The sequence below is a fragment of the Gilbertella persicaria genome (genome assembly GCF_025201335.1).
Source record: "Gilbertella persicaria strain CBS 190.32 chromosome Unknown B0P05scaffold_4, whole genome shotgun sequence".
NCBI classification, from domain to species: domain Eukaryota; kingdom Fungi; phylum Mucoromycota; class Mucoromycetes; order Mucorales; family Choanephoraceae; genus Gilbertella; species Gilbertella persicaria.
This window is the reverse complement of record NW_026251965.1, coordinates 689,460-708,457: the sequence shown is the minus strand read 5'-3', so window position 1 is coordinate 708,457 and position 18,998 is coordinate 689,460. Positions and strand designations below refer to the sequence as shown.

Below are 18,998 nucleotides of genomic sequence, written 5' to 3'. Positions count from 1 at the left end.
TTTATTTACAAAAATCATGCTGAAAAGTACAAGCGGAGCAACAAATGGAGTCACCAAAATCTTCTAAAACCTTTGAGAACCAAAATAAAAAGTTCTTTTCTTTCTACTTAAAAAACAATAAAATTAAAAGGTAAATATGTACTATGTATATTACTCGACTCACAACAATTCAGTATGGTAAAGGGACTCTCTCATATTGTCTTTATCGCTAGTTCAGAAGAACTTTTTCAAAACACGCTTGTATTTTACAAAGCATTTGGTTTCAAACTTGTAAATGCCCCAAGTCAGGCAAAGAAACAAGAAGGGGAAGAAAAAGAAACATGGCTTAAATTATCTGCTGATGCACATGCAATGACAACTGATATTATTGTTCGGCTTGTCTTGAACGCCCGTTCTACGCCTCGTCCTAAGCCTAGTAGCGATCAAGACTGGGGTTTGAATGAATCCGCATTAGCATTGTCCATTGTTGATGTTGACGTAAGAAATATTTATCGATAGCAAAATCATCTTGACATGCTTTTTTTTAGGCCGTCAAAGCACAACTGGATACATTGGGCCGTCCTTATCAAGACAGATCTATCAAATCGTTTAGTGGGACATTTGAACTAATTGAATTGTATACCTTGGATCCTTTGAATAACACGGTCATTTTCGCAAACAAACCTGCTTTTCCAAGTCTTTTTGAATCTCCTCTTTTGGATTCAGCCTTTACTGAAAAAGTCGAGGAACAAGTGACTGATAAGATGGGAAGACCTAAGCGAATTGGTGTGCTTACATCAGGTGGGGATGCACCGGGCATGAATGCTGCTGTACGTGGTGTTGTCCGATATGGTATCTCTAAAGGTTGCGAAGTATATGCTGTTTATGAGGGATATCAAGGTATTTTCTTTCTAGATCAACGATTATCTTACATTTAATCAGGTCTTGTTGATAATGGTATAAAAAAAATGGACTGGAAAGACGCTCGAGGCTTCTTAGCAGTGGTAAGACAAAGAAAAAGATATTGATTGATTAGATAAGCTCATATGAACTCATTGTAACTATCAATAGGGTGGTACAAACATTGGTACAGCAAGATGTATGGCATTCAAGGAACGTAAAGGTCGACTCAAGGCAGCTGAGAATTTGATCAAGAGTGGTATTGACGCATTGATTGTATGCGGTGGTGATGGCTCATTGACTGGTGCTGACGTTTTCCGTTCAGAATGGAATGGTTTAACTGAAGAACTTTTAAAAGACGGCAGAATCACTGAAGAAGAAGCCAAGACATACAACCATTTGACCATCGTGGGTCTTGTTGGTTCAATTGATAATGATATGTCTTCCACTGATATTACCATTGGCGCTGTCACTTCTCTTCATCGTATTTGTGAAGCTGTTGACTCTATTGGTACAACTGCATTATCTCATTCTCGTGCATTTGTGATTGAAGTAATGGGTCGCCATTGTGGTTGGCTGGCTCTTGCAGCTGGTATCGCTACAGGTGCTGATTTTGTGTTTATTCCTGAAAGACCTCCTAGTGAAGAGAACTGGCAAGACACACTGTGTGCTGTTGCACAACGCCATCGTCAGCTTGGCAAGCGTAAGACAGTCGTCATTGTTGCTGAAGGTGCCATTGATATGAATCTGAATCCCATCCGACCTGACGATATTAAAGCTATACTTGCTGACCGTCTTGGCCTTGATACGCGAGTAACTACCTTGGGCCATACTCAACGTGGTGGATCACCTTGCTCTTTTGATCGTATTTTAGCAACTATTCAAAGTGTAGCTGCAGTTGATGCTGTTTTGTCTTCTACTCCCGAAACGCCCTCTCCTTTGATTGGCATGAGCAGCAATCAAGTGACTTGTCAACCATTGATGAAGGCTGTGGAATTGACACATGAAGTAGCTAAAGCCATATCAGAAAAGAACTTTGCCCGTGCTATGGAACTTCGTGACCCTCAATTTGCTGATGAATTTGTTGCTTATACTGCAACTACTATTTTGGATGATCAGAGTATGTTGGTACCTAAACATCGTCGACTTCGTGTTGGTATCATTCACGTGGGTGCTCCTGCTGGTGGTATGAATGCAGCTACTCGTACGGCAGTTCGTTACGCATTGAATCGTGGCCATACGCCATTTGCTATCTTGAATGGCTTCCCTGGCTTAGCTAGCGGCTCTGTTGAAGAACTAAGCTGGATTGGTGTCGATGGATGGACGCCTAAGGGTGGCTCTGAATTAGGCACAAACCGTGCTGTTCCTGGTGAAGGAGTGGATATGGGGATGGTTGCTTATCAACTTCAAAAGTTCCAGATCCAATCCCTTCTTATCATTGGTGGTTTTGAAGCCTTTTCCTCTGCTATCAACTTGGAAGCTGCTCGTAAACAATATCCCTCGCTCAACATTCCAATTGCTTTGATTCCAGCTACTGTTTCCAACAATGTACCTGGTACTGATTTTTCTCTTGGCTCCGATACTGCGTTAAATGCTATTGTTAATTCATGCGATGCTATTGTTCAATCTGCTCGATCATCACGTCGCCGTGTTTTTGTGATTGAAGTACAAGGTGGACGCTCTGGCTATTTGGCTGTTGAAGCTGGTTTAGCCAGTGGAGCAAATACCATCTATATTCCAGAAGAAGGTGTCAATCTTGCTCGTCTTCAATCAGATTCTCGCCACCTCATGGCCATGTATATGGATGATGATGCTGATAAATCTGAAGGCAGAATTATTTTACGAAATGAAACAGTCAGCAAAACATATACTACCAATGTCATCTCTGATATCTTGAAGGAAGAAGGTCATGCTTTGTTTGATTCACGTACAGCCGTTCTGGGTCATATTCAACAAGGTGTCAATCCTAGTCCTATGGATCGTATTAGAGCTACTCGTCTTTCTAAATGTGCTATAGATTTCTTTGAAGATCATACCTCTGCTGCTCTTGAAGAGGCTTATTGTAGCAAACAAGACGTGCCTATTGAACTTTCTCGGATGCATGAATCTGCTGCGGTTGTTGGCCTTTCAGGTGTCGGTGTAACTTATCGTCCAGTGACAGAATTAATTGCTGTTAGTGATATGAAGAACCGCAAGCCATTAGATTCTTGGTGGATGGAACACCGTCCTTTGGTTGATCTATTATCTGGTCGTGGTTTATTCACCCCACAAGCACAAGCTATTTTGAGCAAAAAAAAATAAAAAAATGCGATACATGTACATAATAAACAACTTGAATGATATCAACTTGATTTAACCACAAGATCTACGAATAGTTTACGACAAATGCAACGAGTATTGAGCAGTCAGAAGTGCCTTTTCAAGCTTAGCAAAGGTGGGTTTCATTTCATTGTTGTTATCTCTTGATTTATTAAATCCGAAAATACGGAAGCAGATTCACGGATTAGTAATTATTTTGTTTATTTTTTTTTGCTATCAAATTCCATTGGTCGTAAAATGACTCCAAATGATTTACACTTTCAGGAAATCCGTCGAATCGGATCAAGCTTCATTATAAAAGAAAACACAAATGGTGGGATTCTTTCTTTACTCTCTTGTTTTTGTTTAAAAAATGGTTATCAGTTTGAAAGAATATGCTATGGCACGTAGTCAGATAGTAAATTGGGAAGAATTTATAGCACAACACACTTGGGCTTCAAGTTATCAAAAACCAACGCATAATAGAGTTCCTAGTCATTGTGTCGCCATATACCATCAAGTTGATTTAGATAAAAAAACAGTGAAAGACACTCTCTATGTAACCACATGGGACGATCAATTCAAATCTGAATTTAAGGATCTTAGTCTTGCATGGGTCAAAGAACATTTTGTGGTAGAAGAAGAAGATATCAGACAGCTGGAAACACCAGAAGAAGCTATCATCAAGCCAGGAGGTGAAATCTTCTTTTTATTAGAGAGTACAGGTAGAGTTGCTGGTGTGGTAGCTATAGTTCTTCATGAGGGGATATGTGAATTGGCAAAAATGACGGTTAGAAAAGAATATACTGGCAAAGGGTATGCTCATATTTTGATGCGTGAATCTATTGAATGGGCAAGAAGCAAAAAATACCCCTTTGTCGAACTCATGTCAAATACGGTTTTGGAAAATGCTATTGTTTTGTACAAAAAATATGGTTTTGAAACTACCCATCTTGGGCCTCATTCTGCATACGCTCGAGCCAATATCATCATGCGACTAACGTTCTAAGCATATTGCTGTCTCACATTAAATGCACAAACGTTCTCTCTCTTTTCAAGAAAATCTTTTGACAAGTCTATATTTGATACCACTTTTTCAGTCAAGCGAAATAAACAAACTAATAAAAGCCATGAAATACAATAAATGCTCTTTAGCTATTATTTCATTAAAAAAAAATTTACAAAGAAACCAAAAGAATTGCTTTGTACCTTTGGAAATTAAGATACCCATTGTCTACATGTTTAAAATTGCTCTTTTTGACTTCAAAATTCTCAAATGTTGTAGCAAAACTTACTCATACATATTTTGTGCATTGGATTGTGTATAAATAAGTACTCACTAATTGATAACTACTGAGAAAGGCGTCTTTTCTACCATTCACAGTGTACAATGAGCTTTAAATGCAGATTTGAAGGCAATACTCATATTGAGTCGACTTTTTCATCTTGAAAAACCTGTTTTCTTTTCCTTAAAAGTAACTAGACATGGCCTCTCCTCATTTCGGTTGGATCAGATCTACATTGGGGTCATTCCATCTTCACGAACTTCTTGTGGATCTCCACGAGTCAAAAAAAAATAAATTCCACCCTACAGCCAAGCCATTGATACTGTTCGATTCTCGGACTCGAAAGAACATGTTTAAAACAAAAAATAGATTGTTTTGATAATGTAGTTGTCGAGCAATGGGACATCAAACAATGTTGCATTTAAGCTGTGTTTTGATTCTTGCTCTAGACGACATATAGAACTTACTAGCAATAGACTTATAAAAAAATTTCATATGCTATCTAGAGTGTTAAGGAACATATGAAAACAAAAACAAGGATAATTTAGAATGTGAATGTATAGTAAATGGATATAGGATATACAGAAGGGCGGTGTGCATAAAAAATTAAGCTTTTGCTAAGAACTGCATAAAAGCGCGATTATTTGGCTTTGGTGTAGTAGATTTTTGTTTTCAAAGTCTGCTAATACAGATAATACAGCAACTTTTCTACTAAATTATTGAGTAAATAGGTGAAGATGTTTAAGAGGGTTTTTTTTTATTTATATCTCATCATTTTCATAGTACAATTGTTAAGTAAACACATTCACCAGAAAATATAGCCTCTGATGCACATTTTGAGTGTTTAAGCTTGTCAATAGCTTCATTCTTTGTCATGTAGCATCAAGAAGAAGATTGAGAGTTGCCAAATCGATGATCTTCATGCGTAGTGCCCTTTGGTCGAAAGGCATATTGCGACCAAGTTTTACATGTCGCTTTTTTCTTTTGTCCGAATCGACTCCAAAGGTGTCGTGAGTGTTAGTAGGCACTTTTTGTAGGTATTTAGAGCATTTATGTGTATACAAACAAGCTTTAAACCCCTTCATACTGTCTAAGAAAAAGTTTATCTAGGAACAAGAAGACAGTCGCTTTATGTACAGTGGTCCAAACTGTGTTTTATGAATTTCGGTTTTACTGTCGAATGGCAAGTGATCGATAATGATTTTAGAAATATTTTTGTAGTTATTCAAACAAGCAAAAAGCATAACTCGCAACGTTGTTCTTTAATTCATTAATATGATACTTCTATACACAAAATTTCTCGTTATAATCTTTAAGTAGTAATTTTTCTTGATTTATTAAAAATGACTTTGACATGAAAGCATTTGTGTTCCACAACTTAATTACAGGTCTCAAAAACAATATCATTCAAACTGATTTCCGTCTGTTACCTACTTTTTGAAATAGTTCATTCTGTGTTATTTGCTATTTGTCAGTACGTTGTAAACTCCATCTTGAGAAACTATAATGCTGTTTGCTGGAAGCACTATCATAACAAGCTTCGATGTTTATTATACAAATGATGAAGAGAAAAGAAGCGGACTAATTTTTTTTAATGAGACAACAGCTTACATCCAAAGAAAGTAAGTCTAATAATGATTTTTCATGGTCGCCATTCTCCTTTTTTTTTTAAATCTAGTTAACAAATAAAGATGGGTATAAAGTTCAGAATTAGACTTGTGCTTGCGCTGTTTGCCATTGCGTACGATCCATAGGACAGATCTCGCCATGAGTTGAGTTTTTAAACCAGGTCATGATACAATGGAGATGAAAGACATGAGTACACTTTCCCCAGATCAAAGGACAATCATCACCGGGAGTCTTACAGGTAGGACAACAACCATCATATTCTGAATGGCAGATACCACAAATGTCGTCGTCTTCCTTGACTTTCCAAGACCATTCAGCACCCATATTCCAAGAGACTACATTGACTTTCATACTAGACAAAGAAAACAAACCAAAATTCAACTCCAGGCACTCATTTTTGGAAATTTCACATGACGACGTTTTGAGGGCGTACATTTTTATGCAAAAACAAAAAAAAACAAAACGTTTCCTTTCTCACTCCTTATGAACGTAACAAAGATAATACCCACTGAAATACTTCTGCATATTGTGTCTCATTTGACGCCTCATGATACAAGAATTGGCTTGACTATTTGTCAGGATTGGTTTGAAGTATTTCGACATGCACTTTACTATAAAATCACTCTAAAAAGCCTTTATCAATTTCATTGTCTGTGTGAATCACTCAGATCATCGCAACAGAAACTGCCTAATGGACACTTGGTAAAGCATCTTGTTGTCAGGAAAGCAAAACCATTTTCTTGTCTTCAAAAGAGACAATTGGAGTCGATTATCCCACGCTTGTGTTTTGAATCGCTTGTAGCATTATGTCCTTATTTAGAGAGTCTGGAAATTGATCCTGATTCTTGGAAATCAATCACTGGCCATAACGATATTGCACGATGGAAGTATATGCATAAGATACCCACTTTGGCTAGTTTAGATCAAGCACTACTGTCATTACAATGTTTAGGAAAGGGATTAACAAGTGTGTCTATCCAAGGCAACATTATTGTCGATATGTCGACACAAAACCGTCTATTGTCGATCTTTTCATTGACTCCTTACCTTGAAGAATTAGCGATAAATGATAGTGATATGGATCCCGCACTTAGCTTGACATTACAAGATATAGAAACAATACATTCATTGCTACCCAAATTAAGGCGGTTCCATATCATTGGAAACAATATACAAATGCCCATGGACTCCAATGAAGCAATACTGAGCCAAATTGCAGCATATCCCATAGTAGCTAACCTGGAATACTTGCACTGGGAAACACGTCATACACCAGCATTCTGGTTGTTCTATATTGCTCATAAATACCCCAACTTGCTAACTTTGGAACTGGATGTTCACTATACGAATAGTACAGACAACTTCCAATTAGAAAAAAGTTTCTTCTTAAACTTGGTTCAAAAATGCCGCTATATCGAACAATTATCACTCTCGTGTCCTATACTTGATCACTGGCTGAATGAATCTTTCTTGAACATAGCCAAAAACAACCGTTGTATTCGACAAATTACACCTCTTTTGCGAAAAGGTAATCGCATCAAGAGCGAAACAGAACTCGAATTTATTGCACACCATACAGGTCATTTGATGACAAGCTTGGAGATTGAACAGTGGCGATTTGATGTAAAGCTACCATACACATTACATCTACTCAAACGCTTTGCATGCCTCTCTTCGCTTGACATCAAATGTGACTCGTATCACAATGAGTATGATCTACAATACTTGTTAGATAATTGTCCAACTTTAGAAACCCTTATTTTGGAATGGGGTATGCTCTATGTGCCTATTGTCTTTTCCAAAAAGCGGTATCGCTTAAAAGTGCTCCAAATGACTTTTATGGCTTTTGTGCCTCACTTTTTTGATTTCTTATCACTCACTTGTCCTTCTCTCAAGACGTTTTCACTCACAAGATGTAAGCAACTATGCGAAATGAACGACATGGTTTCTCAAACCACTGTGATCTTAAACATGCCTTATCATACATTTGAAAGCCTTGTATTAGATGGTATCCGACTCGATTATTCAAGTGCTTCCATGTTTTATCATGGTCTATCTAGTTACATTCGTATTGCTTACATAGAGCAAGCCGAATCCAAGAGTTGGCATCAACATGTAGGCTATCAAAATAACAACCGTGATTTACCTCTCATGCAAGAACTTTCCACTAAAGAAGCCTTTGTGACTCAAAAATACTTTGCTCAACGTAAACAAGGCTCTTTTGTCGACAGCAGCAAATTGTTTTTGCGTAACTTGAGCGAACAGAAAGTGAGCGATGTCTTGAGAACCAATTTGATGTTTGGTTATTTGAAAATTCAATGCAAACAATTGAATCATTTTGTATTGGATGGAAATGTAAATTGTCCTCATTTGCAATAAATGTCTCAAGTTTTTTTTTTTCTTAAACATGACATGCTAAACATATCCAGAGAAATGCTTTATGCCAAGCAAATGTTGTTTTTATTAATAGAATTAGAAAAGTGTGGCATAGGTACCACTAGTTTGAGTGGCGGAAGCAGAGCGAGTTCTAGAAGAGGAAGAACGAGTGCTAGAAGAAGAGGAAGAGGAAGATTGGGTTGAGTTGCAAGTGTCTTGAATCCAAGTAACATTAGTAGCAGTGTCGCCATAGGCTTGAATAGTTGAGTTAAAGGCAGTTTCATTCAAGGGAGTAGTGTTGTTGGTAAGCAAGACACGATAGACTTGATTAGTCATGTTTTGAGGTGCGCTAGGAGCCAATTGACGACGATAAAGACTACTGTTTTGATTAGTTTCGTTGAGATTTGTAAAGTTGGAAGCAGTCAACAAGGCAATATCATAAACAGAACCATTACTAGAAGTCAAATTGAAGCTGAAAATAGCAGAGAAGTCGGGACCATTAGGCAAGGGATTTGTTACATTACCAGCAGTAAAGTTCTTGGAGGAGGAGGAAGAGGAGGAAGAAGAAGAGTAAGGAGAATTGGCAGCCAACATTCTTGCAAGGCTGTTGGTAGAATAGCTTTGGTTCATAGAAGGGATGGCCATGAGAACACTGAAATTGGCTTGTGTTGCAGAAGTAACGTTCTCAAGTGTCATGAGTCCACTGAAAGAGACATTGGCAGTTTGGTTAGATTTAAGCGTATCGTTGTACCATTCCAAATTGAAAGAAGGTTGAATGTAAGAGACATTGGTAGAATTACCAGTAATGTAAATTTGAGGACACTTGATGCTGAAGTTGTAGTATTCAGTCAAGAGAGAAAAGTCATGCAACAATGACTTGGTCAAACCAGCAACATGCCCTAATCATCAAATAAGTAAGCTGATCATTATATATCAGAGATATAACTTACATGTGCCATTAATAGAAGACATGTTGAATGCATTTGAGCCTTGATCCATGGTGCCATTTTGTTGAGCACCAACAAAGGCAGTTAAGAAAGTAACGGCTGCAGTAGCAAGTTGAAAGAACTTCATATTATTGAGTAAGGAAAGAAAGAACTTTGTTAGAATGACGCTCTGCTCTTTCTTTTATACCCTTTTTTTTGCCAAGGCAAGGGATTTTTCTTTTTGTTTAAAAGATAGGATTAGCCTGAAACTGTATCAATCGATATAGCCTATGGTTTTACAATGAAGACATGACGAAATTCTCTGTTTATGCTTATTTTTTCTTTTTTTTTTATTGAATGGTAAGTTCTATCATAACATATATCATATAAAGGCTTTCTTTTTTCTTCTTTTTTTTTTGTTACTTATTGTGATGAAAAATCCCAAGGATTAAGTAACAAATTCATCATAGAATCATTGGGGGAGTCAGGAATTACAGGATCCATAGGAAAAGAAGCAGGATCTAGCATTAAGGTTTGTTGTAGCTGCTGCTGCTGTAATAATTGTTGGTGTTGCTGCTGTTGCTGTTGCATTTGCTGATGTTGATGGTGGCTTGTGATTGGTATCATATAAGGTTGGGTATTGAATTGATTGTTTCGGACTGCCATTGCATATAGATTGCGTGTTGTGTCAACGGAGGGAGAAGAAGCAATTTCATTGGATAAGTCGGGAGGTGTTGCATTTGTCAATGTATGGCGACGAGGGTTCATATAAGGACGTGAGGGTGCTCGTGGCCTTTGAGGAGGGATCATAAAGTCGCCTGTAGAAGAAGCACTACGTCGCAAACCTGTCTTTCTTGACAATGAGGCTGTACGGTGTGGCGTCGTAGGAAATGTAGTGTAATCATTTGTACCAAATTGACTAATAATGGGCGAAGATGGCTGAGAATAACTTTGAAGTTGCTGCAACTGCTGTAATTGTTGCTGTTGTTGCTGTTGATAAAAGTAAGTTTGATACATAGAGCCTAGAGCAGGGGCAGAGAGTCGATTGGCAGCGTAAGGAGATCTACCTGAATGCCTTCTACGGTGAACCTCATTACCATAAGGCATGTCTGATACCGGAAATTGAAGGGACGATCTTGAGTGTCTTTTTCTGATAGTAGGTGTAGGGCTATGAGGAGAAAGTGACGGTATCAATGGCGAGGATCGTGTTGAAGAAGTGTTGGATGGTGAGACAATATGAAGATCAGGCCTTTCTACATCTGCACTCACCGGGGTTGTTTCTAATTCAGTGACAGGGGATTTACTTGTCATGATTTGTAACATGGAACAAATTCTTTCATAGGCTTCGCTTGGATCCTTGAGTGCATGTAACATAGTAGCAGCAGTTGTCAAACAATAAATGACTTGTTGATTGCTTCTTATCAAGGTAGAGAAAGCATTTTTTCCATGCGTATTGACAGCATTGTCTATTATGTTTGCTACAGTAGAAGCAGATGTTGAACAATGTGAAATGGCCCTTTGTTGGCGTTGATCTATCGTGTTTGTAAGGGCATAAGGTCTAAACAACAAAATTACAGTCAAATGGTATATTAAGTGAACAAAAGAGACGCGCACATCACCATCTATTGTATGAGGTATGTTTGTCCCTAAGCCTATAAGGGTATTCTCTAATTCAATAAATTGTTCCATGTCATTGCCACTGACATGATCTTTGAACTTTTTCATGAATTGAATGACAGCGAGCTGTACATGTATCACCTTGCAGAGCCAATAGAAATAGAGGACAGCATTGGCATCACTGCTGCCAGATTCGTCTGAGAGGACGTGCGGGTAACCGACCGTGCATTCTTGAGTCGGTAGTTCCAGCCCTTGCTCAATGCTATCAACAGTCAATTTACTTATTTGTGTTAATATCAACTTACCTTATCAAGGTACTGTATGTTTGCATAACCCAAAAAGTGCGTATTCTTGCCTCCTCTTGTACATGGCATATATCTGGAATCTTTCTTGATAGGCCCAAATCATTCGCCATTCGCATAGCCATTTGTATAAAGAATTTAGTTCGATAAAGAAAGCCTGGACGATGGACATGTTCATGGTATTTACACAACAGCACAAGGGCTTGGACAGTTGACAATCGTGGCATATCAGCATATGCATCGATCAGGCTAAGCGCTGTTTTGTAGAATGACCAGCCTGGAGGATCACTGCTGTCTTGTTGTACGAATTTTGACGCGACTGCATAAATGGCATGTAAGAGTAATGTAGGTGGCTGAGGTTGAGTAAACAATGATCTGGACAAAAACGGCATGGATGGATGAATATGGTCAAAATACAATCGCACAAGATCAAATCTTATTGTATTTTGGTCAGGCAAGCCAGGTGGTGGTGGTGGCTCAGAGTCCAATGCAAAATTCTGTATTGGTTCTAAGCGATCAATACGAGCAGGAAAATCAGGTATATAGAGTGCCTGCCCAAAGCAGGTGACATCCAAATGTATGTTTGTTCCAATGACAGGATCTAACTTGAGTCATGAGCCATAACTCTTGCCCTCTATCGCTTTACCTGTCTTTTTCCAATTGTTTTTATTTTCTATAGGGATTGTTTCTTGGGATGAGGATTCGAGTACATGTAATACAGTGTCAATTGCTTTCAGTCTGTTTTCGAACGGCTCCAAGTATTGTTTAGGTGGACCCCTTTTTGGTGTGACATTTGAAAATATACATTCTGTAGGTGATCTTTGACACCGCGCGCAAGGCTGAGCTCCATCACATCGTACCTATAACAGCATAGACAATGTTTAATTTTTCGGTTATAGTCTGAGTTTAATAATGAAGAGGTATAAATTATGCTCAGTGAAACTTGGCGAGTGGAAGCACAATTTCAAGTACATTTAATCGCATAATAAGGTACCAGTATCGAAAAATTACCTTTCTCTTTCTACACTCGTCGCATGCTCGGCTTACTTTGTTTCGTTTAATTCCACTATTAGAGGACAAGCGGTTCTTAAGTTCCGGCAATTCTGGCGTGGGTGGCGATGAGTCGTCCATTCTAGCATTGTTCAATGGCCTGCACTCAACTCCTTCTTTTTTTGTTTGGTCTCTTTCTATTTGTCCCTTGTAAATTATTGGTTCTAAAGGAAAGAAAGCACTGTTTAAAAGAAAAAGAAGAGAGAAAAGAGAGAACGAAAAAAAATTACAACGAAAATCACTGTATACCCAAAAAAACAGTCGGTTTTTTTAAGGCTGAGTTTTTTTTGAGTGAAATCAACACTTTAGATAACTCAAGGACGTGAACATAGACACGTATTGCATGCATGTTAATACGCATAGTTACGTAGGCAAAGTACAACTGAATTTGAAGAGTACGAAAATGGCATAGCAGTAAATTTGGTAATATTTGTATTGTTTAGTAACAATAACAATGATGACAATATACGCTTAAGCCATCTCTCAGGCTGTTTGTCAAATTCCATTGTTCGAAAAAAAAAAACACAAACTTTATTTTACTTATTTTTTTCAAGCCACTTTGATCCTGTTCTTAGTAGAGAAGCTTCATGTAGGATGACAAAGTGAGTTTTATCTTTTATTTATTGTCCTATATGTGCGGACATGAGGGTTCGTTTTGTTTGACTTGAAACACCCTGTTTCTTTAATTTAGCTGAGTTAAAAAAGCATCAAGATAGGCTGAAGTGGGCAAATCTATCTGCTTAGATCAATATCTATTCTAACTAAGCAATAAATAAGGGGAGACAAGAAAGGTCTGTGCATTGAAAAGTGACTTGCATATTGAATAACTGCAAACTGGAAAGAGTGTGTGTTTATCATTTTGCATTGATGTATCATAAGCCACTGAAAGGAATTGTGACGGCCATTTAAAACAAATCGGAATTTGAATTTGACGAGTTTGGTAGGGATGCCCTACAGCTCTTGCTTTTTTCTTCCTTTTGTAATTGCTATTCAATGTCATTGAGCTTGTTCACAAAGTCTGCACTTCTCGGCAAGTCAGCTGTATACAGCCCTATTCGCGCAGTTGTCGCTTCAGCTTTTCATACCAGTACTTTCGCTGCTCAAGCAACTCCTGCTACACAATGGACAGCTGATTCTGTTCGTACTGGTGTCATTGCTAGAAAGAAGGGCATGACTTCTGTTTGGAGTGAAAGCGGTATTCGCTTGCCTGTGACTGTATTGCAGGTATATTCAGATCTATCATGTATAGAACGTGTCGATTGACTTGATAATATAGTTAGAGGATGTGATTGTCACCGATGTTCGTACTGAAGAAAAGCACGGCTATACAGCATTGCAAGTTGGCTGCACACCAAAGAAAGAAAAGAACACACCAAAACCTATGATTGAACACTTTAAAGCTTTAGGTGTTGAACTTCGTCAAAAGCTATTTGAATTCAGAGTAACAAAGGATGCAGTTTTGCCCATTGGTACTCCTTTGACAGCAGAACACTTTGTGACAGGCCAATATGTTGATGTTACAGCACCTTCGTAAGTGGCATGTGCAGCATGGATAGGACAGTATTAACATACAATATTAGCATTGGTAAGGGTTTTGCTGGTGTCATGAAGAGATGGAACTTTAAGGGTCTTCCTGCTTCTCATGGTGTTTCTTTGACACATCGTTCTGGTGGTTCAACAGGTCAGCGTAAGGTAAGATGCAATGACTTGTGTAAGCATGATTTGATTTTCTTTGGTTGTATAGTGGCCTAGTAAAGTTTTCAAGGGCAAGAAGATGGCTGGTCGTCTTGGTGGTGAAAGTGTTACAGTTCAAAGCTTGAAGGTTATAAAGATTGATCCTGAATTGAATTTGGTTTATGTGAAGGGATCTGTTCCTGGATTTGATGATCAATTTGTCAAGATTAAAGATGCTGTCAAACTACGTGGTGAAAAGCTCTTTCCTAAGGAAGCTATCCCACCACCTTTTCCTACTGCCATTACAAACTAAGTTATCCCCCCCTTCTTTTTTTTTAAATAAAAAAAATATGTAGAATAGAATGTTTATTTAATACAGATAGCATTAGGAGGAGAAGCAACACCACTGTCCTTATTTAAAGGAGCACTGGTAAAGAAGTATGTATAGACTTTATCTTCAGCAGAATCTTCGGCTAGTTTTTCGAGATAGAACATTTCGCCAATAGGACAACCAATACCACCTAACAAGAATGTATCTAAAAGAAATACATAAGTTTATTGTATGTTCCATATTATTCCCAACTTACGACAAGAAGTAGTCCAGTCAGAAACAGGATAAGCTTCAAAAGCAATATTATCAGAAGCAACAGCAGCAAAATGATGGTTCCAAAGCCATTTATGGGTTTCTTCACCGGACTTTACACCAGCAGCGTCAGGGTTATTCAAGTCTTTTATTTTCTCGGCTACTTTCTCTCCGTATCTTTCGTAAGCTTCAATCCAGCCTGTACGAAGTAAGAGAATATCTCCCGTCTCAAAAGTGACACCTTGTTCAGCTGCTACTTGGTCTAATTCTTCAACAGGAATTTCAATTTTCTCAAATGGATCAAAATCAGGCTTATGTTTAGCAGCCCAGCGACCATAGTCAAGCAAGACAGCACGACCAGCAATACCTCGTTGAGCCATATGATGAATACCCAATCGACCGTTTGCTTGGGCACTTCCTTTAGCTATATCAGAGGGCTTAATGCCATTGTAGTACAAGCCAGAAGGTAAGTGAGCGATATGGCGTAAGCCATCCCACTGAGTTGAAGCTTGAGTGTTCAAAGTGAGAATATCATCGTATGCTAAATCACCGGGATAAAGAGACTTGTAAGTATGGGAAATTTCAGTTCGACCATATAATGGGGGATTGGGTGACTCAAGTTTCCAATTTAATGGGAAAATAGCACCACGACAAATACACTTGGATGCCTAGAAAAAAGTTAAAATTATGTCAAATCCTCCCTCTAATGTTATCCTTACTTTGGCGACACGCTCTTCAGTTAGTAAGTTAAGAGTGCCATAGTTATCATCTTCTCCCCAAAGTCCCCAAGCAGTTTTGGGTGGATATTTGGAATCAATAGGCAATTGATCATAGGTAGGAAGCGCTTTTAAATCTCGTGTCATTTTTAAAGGAAGGGAAAAAATTAATTAATTCAGCTCAAGTGTGTTTTAAAAGGTTTCCGTCTAGTTTAATATAAATGTGTAGATTAGTAATCAATGTTTTTTTATTGACATAAATGCTTGGTTTAGTCCAAAAAACGTTTAAAATCCTATATACTCAAAGCGTTTGAATTGTCCTGAATATATTCATACAATGGTATTCTATTATAATAGCTTTTTCTTTTGATATGTATGTGCAAATTGACTCCAGACTGCTTTAAATCATGCGGCTAAATAAATTAGCGAGACCACTTCTTGATTGTTCTTGGTATGCATGGAACATCACTGTCAACATGTCGAAAAGATATAATAGCTTTCCTTGAGATATTGATCAATACAAGTTTTGCTGCAAAGTTGAGCAAGCAGCTGAATAGTCTGTGTGACTTCCCCTAAAAAAGTAAATCATAACTAGATGTAACCATTCAACTTGGCCCTAGTGACTATTTAGAATTTCTCTTGTCATGTCCTAACGAGATACTTAGAGATATAGTTTCGTACCTGGAAAGTAAAGATAAGGCAAAATGCTAACTTGTTGTAACTAGGCAAAGGCTTCACAAGAGGCTCTTTATGCAAACGTCGCGATCGTAAGTACTGCCCAGGTTGCACTGTTTATGCGCACTATGACTACTTCATCTTGCCGTGTGAGAAATAACACTAGACAACTATTTATTAACAATGTATTTAATAACCAACAAGAAAAACGGGATAGCTCGAACTGCTTCACCAATTTAGTCAAACATTGTCCAAATCTAAGGGAATTGAAACTGGTTAATACATGCAGTCACTTTTGGACCAGGATATTGATGGAACGCTATGAGGGAAACTGGAAATACTCAAACACATTACAATATCCTTCAGATAATGATGAGATTGAACATTATAGCTATCTTGCTTTGACTATGCGTGATACGATTAAACAACTCAAAATATGTAATACTCTATCCTACACACGCTCAACCCTCAATATTTATCAATCCAACATACTGAAGAAGAAATCAGATTTTCAAAAGATTACGAATATTCCCCTGACAGAACTCCTTCAAAAAATACAATACCTTATTCGCTTAAAAACCTTAAGCATAGTTTTGTATCCAATTAGGCCTCTTCCAGATTTACTTTCGCTTGAGGTACAAGAAACATATATTAGCGAACTAAAGCAGATAAAAAGTATAACTCAAGTCCATTTAAAGTTACTATTACGCTCAGAAGACACAATTACATCATGAAAAAGTTCCCAAATCTAGTGCATTTAACGCTCGACGCAATCCCTCATTCTAATTTCAACAGATTAGCAAACATAAATAAGCCAGTGTTCATTACTAAAGTATTGAAATCATTCATTAAATATCTAGCCGATATGAAAAGCTTTTCTATCAAAAATCTGCAAGTTCAAAACATGGATGAAGCCGTGCATGTCTTTCAAGAGTTTCTGCTAGAAAAAGATCTCTGTGTAAAGCATAAGCTTGAAGATGCTTTCTCTAGAATATCATCAAATACTCTAACCCTCGAATCAAGTCCAAATTACAAGCCTACAATGAATATTGTATCAAGATTTGGAGGGGACACTTTGGAATCCTTGATTATGATAGAAGATATTCGGATTTCACTCTCTGGCTTACACTTTGAATGTTCAGCTGATGATGTACTTAATTTTCTTGATCAAGATCAAGAACTTGAGCACCATTTTTAACTGCTGTCCCAATTTGAAGAGACTAGATCTTGTTTCGGTTCAGTATTATGCACCTTTATTGTATCAATTGTCTGCTCAGCTTCCTTGCTTGAAACATCTCACAGTCCATAACTGTACTACCCATGATGAATGAGGTAAGTTTGTTGAGACTCCTTCCACTTACAATATCGATATGCCATATAGTTCTTTCAAAACCTTGACTAACCATTCTGACATCGAACAAGACTATGGCAAGCACTTCTATGTAAGATCAGTGACGATAACGGAAGATAAATATTATGAATGTAGCATATCTGAATTTGTAATGTCCAACAGAGTCAACTTTGATAGAACGAGAAACAAGAAGCAGATCTTGAAGGTCTATATTCGTTGCAAGAGTTTTCAAAATTTAGTAATGAAGACACATGATTTCAATTCACGATACGTATTAAATAATATTCGACAACTGTAAAGCCTTCCATAGTTCATGCGTACATTAAAGCTATTGTTTGGGTACAGCTAGTTATAAGTTACGCTTTATCTGTTGGAGACAGAATGTCTTGAGTTGTTTCAGTATGTTCTCTTTATTTAAACTCCTTACATGAGCTTATAGTCTAAATCTTATGCTGCTGGAGCATCTTGAGACTGCTTGCCTTCTCTTTCACGCAAAATTTGTTTGTAAGTCTCTTGTTCCTCTTTAGGAATTGTTACAAAATAATCCTTAAGATACTTGTTGATAGTAAATGCATTGATTGTCTCTTTTCCTTTACATATTTCCTTCAATAGATCATCACAATTGATGACTCGTTTGTCGTTCTCTGACTGTAACTTATTTTTTCTAATGTACTCCCACAATCTCTTTACTGTTTGAGGACGCGAACACTAATTGATATTAGCTTTTGTATTACTTCCCACATTTTACTTACAAGGTCTGTATCAATGATTGTACTCAGAGGTGAGTTGATCTTGAGTAATGGCCAATCAATTGCCTTTTTTTCGCCAGAGCCAGCCTTCTTTTTGACTTCTTTCTTCTTTATAGTAGCAGGTGTCGTCTTTCGGAGGCTTTTTTTTCGAGTATCAACAACCAAAGAAGACTTATCGACTGGCTTCTCAGGAGGCTGAAAATTGACAAATATTTCTTCAATAAACGCGTTGATTTCCTTCTTCATAGGCTCGAGAGAAGTTCCAGTTTGTTCTTCCAAGGTACGACGAACTTTCTTTGTTGTGATCGTGGAGAGATCAGAGTCTTTCAAAATGGCTATTGTTTTCTTTTATCAAGGCTTTTTCTCGGTAGAAGTTTACCTTGTCTTTACCTTCGATATTGGGTCTATACTGTTCGCACATGCTTCTATAAACTTGAAAGGAAAGAAAGAAAAGGAATCAATAAATTTTATTCAAAAAAGGGAGAAAAAGATCAGCACAAAGAAAAAAAAGTAGGTTACTACATACACTACATAGAGATAATTTCTTGAGATCTTCAAAAGGTAATTTCTTTGTGTTCATGCATGTAAAGAGACCTATAGCACTCAACATTTGCATACCATAGCTGTTTGAAGTTTATTCTGAATTACTCTGTGTAAAGAAAGCATATTTTGTTTGAAGTAAGCCAAGTATCATACTTAACTAGATGATAGATTTTTCCTAGTTAGCGCCTCAGTCACCTGCACGATTCAAACCATTTATCTTGGGTGAAGAATTAAATATACTTATATCTTAACTTTGAGAACAGTTAATTGATAGAAATCTAGTGGTTTTAAATCATATATCAAATCGATTCATGCAAAGTTTTGTTAACTGAGGTTATTTTTAT

At 37.5% G+C, this 18,998-nt stretch overlaps 10 protein-coding genes across 10 annotated transcripts; 5 read left to right on the top strand and 5 right to left on the bottom strand.

Moving 5' to 3' along the window:
- The first annotated feature begins 33 nt into the window (after positions 1-33).
- On the top strand, positions 34-3,540 carry B0P05DRAFT_526326 (6-phosphofructokinase). The gene is made up of 5 exons (XM_051576417.1): positions 34-130; positions 174-477; positions 528-879; positions 922-983; positions 1,051-3,540. Exons 1-5 carry the CDS (start codon positions 45-47, stop codon positions 3,178-3,180), a joined length of 2,934 nt encoding a protein of 977 aa, XP_051438898.1. The 5' UTR covers positions 34-44; the 3' UTR covers positions 3,181-3,540.
- Positions 3,541-4,325, top strand: B0P05DRAFT_526324 (acyl-CoA N-acyltransferase). Its single transcript, XM_051576416.1, has one exon. The coding sequence runs from the start codon at positions 3,551-3,553 to the stop codon at positions 4,184-4,186; it is 636 nt and encodes a 211-aa protein (XP_051438897.1). The 5' UTR covers positions 3,541-3,550; the 3' UTR covers positions 4,187-4,325.
- A 1,491-nt stretch (positions 4,326-5,816) lies between these two features.
- B0P05DRAFT_526319 (anaphase-promoting complex subunit 11 RING-H2 finger-domain-containing protein) lies at positions 5,817-6,570 on the bottom strand. Its single transcript, XM_051576415.1, has one exon. It carries the CDS (start codon positions 6,525-6,527, stop codon positions 6,174-6,176), a length of 354 nt encoding a protein of 117 aa, XP_051438896.1. The 5' UTR covers positions 6,528-6,570; the 3' UTR covers positions 5,817-6,173.
- A 1-nt stretch (position 6,571) lies between these two features.
- On the top strand, positions 6,572-8,498 carry B0P05DRAFT_526318 (uncharacterized protein). The gene has a single exon (XM_051576414.1). The coding sequence runs from the start codon at positions 6,576-6,578 to the stop codon at positions 8,469-8,471; it is 1,896 nt and encodes a 631-aa protein (XP_051438895.1). The 5' UTR covers positions 6,572-6,575; the 3' UTR covers positions 8,472-8,498.
- On the bottom strand, positions 8,469-9,563 carry B0P05DRAFT_526317 (uncharacterized protein). Its single transcript, XM_051576413.1, has 2 exons — positions 9,419-9,563; positions 8,469-9,367 (listed from the first exon to the last, which is right to left on the bottom strand). The coding sequence occupies exons 1-2, from the start codon at positions 9,540-9,542 to the stop codon at positions 8,565-8,567; spliced, it is 927 nt and encodes a 308-aa protein (XP_051438894.1). The 5' UTR covers positions 9,543-9,563; the 3' UTR covers positions 8,469-8,564.
- A 151-nt stretch (positions 9,564-9,714) lies between these two features.
- Positions 9,715-12,619, bottom strand: B0P05DRAFT_526315 (fungal-specific transcription factor domain-containing protein). Its single transcript, XM_051576412.1, has 4 exons — positions 12,325-12,619; positions 11,960-12,173; positions 11,317-11,914; positions 9,715-11,273 (listed from the first exon to the last, which is right to left on the bottom strand). The coding sequence occupies exons 1-4, from the start codon at positions 12,442-12,444 to the stop codon at positions 9,818-9,820; spliced, it is 2,388 nt and encodes a 795-aa protein (XP_051438893.1). The 5' UTR covers positions 12,445-12,619; the 3' UTR covers positions 9,715-9,817.
- Positions 12,620-13,329: 710 nt separating this feature from the next.
- B0P05DRAFT_526312 (translation protein) lies at positions 13,330-14,374 on the top strand. Its single transcript, XM_051576411.1, has 4 exons — positions 13,330-13,587; positions 13,640-13,893; positions 13,944-14,055; positions 14,108-14,374. The coding sequence occupies exons 1-4, from the start codon at positions 13,357-13,359 to the stop codon at positions 14,348-14,350; spliced, it is 840 nt and encodes a 279-aa protein (XP_051438892.1). The 5' UTR covers positions 13,330-13,356; the 3' UTR covers positions 14,351-14,374.
- A 15-nt stretch (positions 14,375-14,389) lies between these two features.
- B0P05DRAFT_484583 (putative cyclase-domain-containing protein) lies at positions 14,390-15,578 on the bottom strand. Its single transcript, XM_051575242.1, has 3 exons — positions 15,340-15,578; positions 14,625-15,288; positions 14,390-14,573 (listed from the first exon to the last, which is right to left on the bottom strand). Exons 1-3 carry the CDS (start codon positions 15,481-15,483, stop codon positions 14,404-14,406), a joined length of 978 nt encoding a protein of 325 aa, XP_051438891.1. The 5' UTR covers positions 15,484-15,578; the 3' UTR covers positions 14,390-14,403.
- Positions 15,579-16,741: 1,163 nt separating this feature from the next.
- Positions 16,742-17,209, top strand: B0P05DRAFT_568572 (uncharacterized protein; the record flags this gene model as incomplete). The annotated part of the gene is made up of 1 exon (XM_051581203.1): positions 16,742-17,209. The coding sequence occupies one exon, from the start codon at positions 16,742-16,744 to the stop codon at positions 17,207-17,209; it is 468 nt and encodes a 155-aa protein (XP_051438890.1).
- A 600-nt stretch (positions 17,210-17,809) lies between these two features.
- B0P05DRAFT_583675 (SWIB/MDM2 domain-containing protein) lies at positions 17,810-18,532 on the bottom strand (the record flags this gene model as incomplete). Its single annotated transcript, XM_051582272.1, has 3 exons — positions 17,810-18,070; positions 18,115-18,446; positions 18,502-18,532. 3 exons carry the CDS (start codon positions 18,530-18,532, stop codon positions 17,810-17,812), a joined length of 624 nt encoding a protein of 207 aa, XP_051438889.1.
- Between the last annotated feature and the right edge of the window lie 466 nt (positions 18,533-18,998).

Bases quoted from the DNA above. Each gene is read 5' to 3' on its own strand.
- B0P05DRAFT_526315 (XM_051576412.1), bottom strand. From the start codon at position 12,444: ATGGACGACTCATCGCCACCCACGCCAGAATTGCCGGAACTTAAGAAC. The intron at 12,174-12,324 runs GTAATTTTTCGA...ATGCTGTTATAG, and splicing joins ACGAGTGTAGAAAGAGAAAG to GTACGATGTGATGGAGCTCA. The intron at 11,915-11,959 runs GTAAAGCGATAG...GACTCAAGTTAG, and splicing joins AAACAATTGGAAAAAGACAG to ATCCTGTCATTGGAACAAAC.
- B0P05DRAFT_526312 (XM_051576411.1), top strand. From the start codon at position 13,357: ATGTCATTGAGCTTGTTCACAAAGTCTGCACTTCTCGGCAAGTCAGCT. The intron at 13,894-13,943 runs GTAAGTGGCATG...ATACAATATTAG, and splicing joins GTTGATGTTACAGCACCTTC to CATTGGTAAGGGTTTTGCTG. The intron at 14,056-14,107 runs GTAAGATGCAAT...TTGGTTGTATAG, and splicing joins GTTCAACAGGTCAGCGTAAG to TGGCCTAGTAAAGTTTTCAA.
- B0P05DRAFT_526318 (XM_051576414.1), top strand. From the start codon at position 6,576: ATGAACGTAACAAAGATAATACCCACTGAAATACTTCTGCATATTGTG.
- B0P05DRAFT_526319 (XM_051576415.1), bottom strand. From the start codon at position 6,527: ATGTACGCCCTCAAAACGTCGTCATGTGAAATTTCCAAAAATGAGTGC.
- B0P05DRAFT_526324 (XM_051576416.1), top strand. From the start codon at position 3,551: ATGGTTATCAGTTTGAAAGAATATGCTATGGCACGTAGTCAGATAGTA.
- B0P05DRAFT_526317 (XM_051576413.1), bottom strand. From the start codon at position 9,542: ATGAAGTTCTTTCAACTTGCTACTGCAGCCGTTACTTTCTTAACTGCC. The intron at 9,368-9,418 runs GTAAGTTATATC...TTTGATGATTAG, and splicing joins GTCTTCTATTAATGGCACAT to GGCATGTTGCTGGTTTGACC.
- B0P05DRAFT_484583 (XM_051575242.1), bottom strand. From the start codon at position 15,483: ATGACACGAGATTTAAAAGCGCTTCCTACCTATGATCAATTGCCTATT. The intron at 15,289-15,339 runs GTAAGGATAACA...ACTTTTTTCTAG, and splicing joins CTGAAGAGCGTGTCGCCAAA to GCATCCAAGTGTATTTGTCG. The intron at 14,574-14,624 runs GTAAGTTGGGAA...TATTTCTTTTAG, and splicing joins TGACTGGACTACTTCTTGTC to ATACATTCTTGTTAGGTGGT.
- B0P05DRAFT_526326 (XM_051576417.1), top strand. From the start codon at position 45: ATGGAGTCACCAAAATCTTCTAAAACCTTTGAGAACCAAAATAAAAAG. The intron at 131-173 runs GTAAATATGTAC...ACAACAATTCAG, and splicing joins AAAAACAATAAAATTAAAAG to TATGGTAAAGGGACTCTCTC. The intron at 478-527 runs GTAAGAAATATT...GCTTTTTTTTAG, and splicing joins TGTCCATTGTTGATGTTGAC to GCCGTCAAAGCACAACTGGA.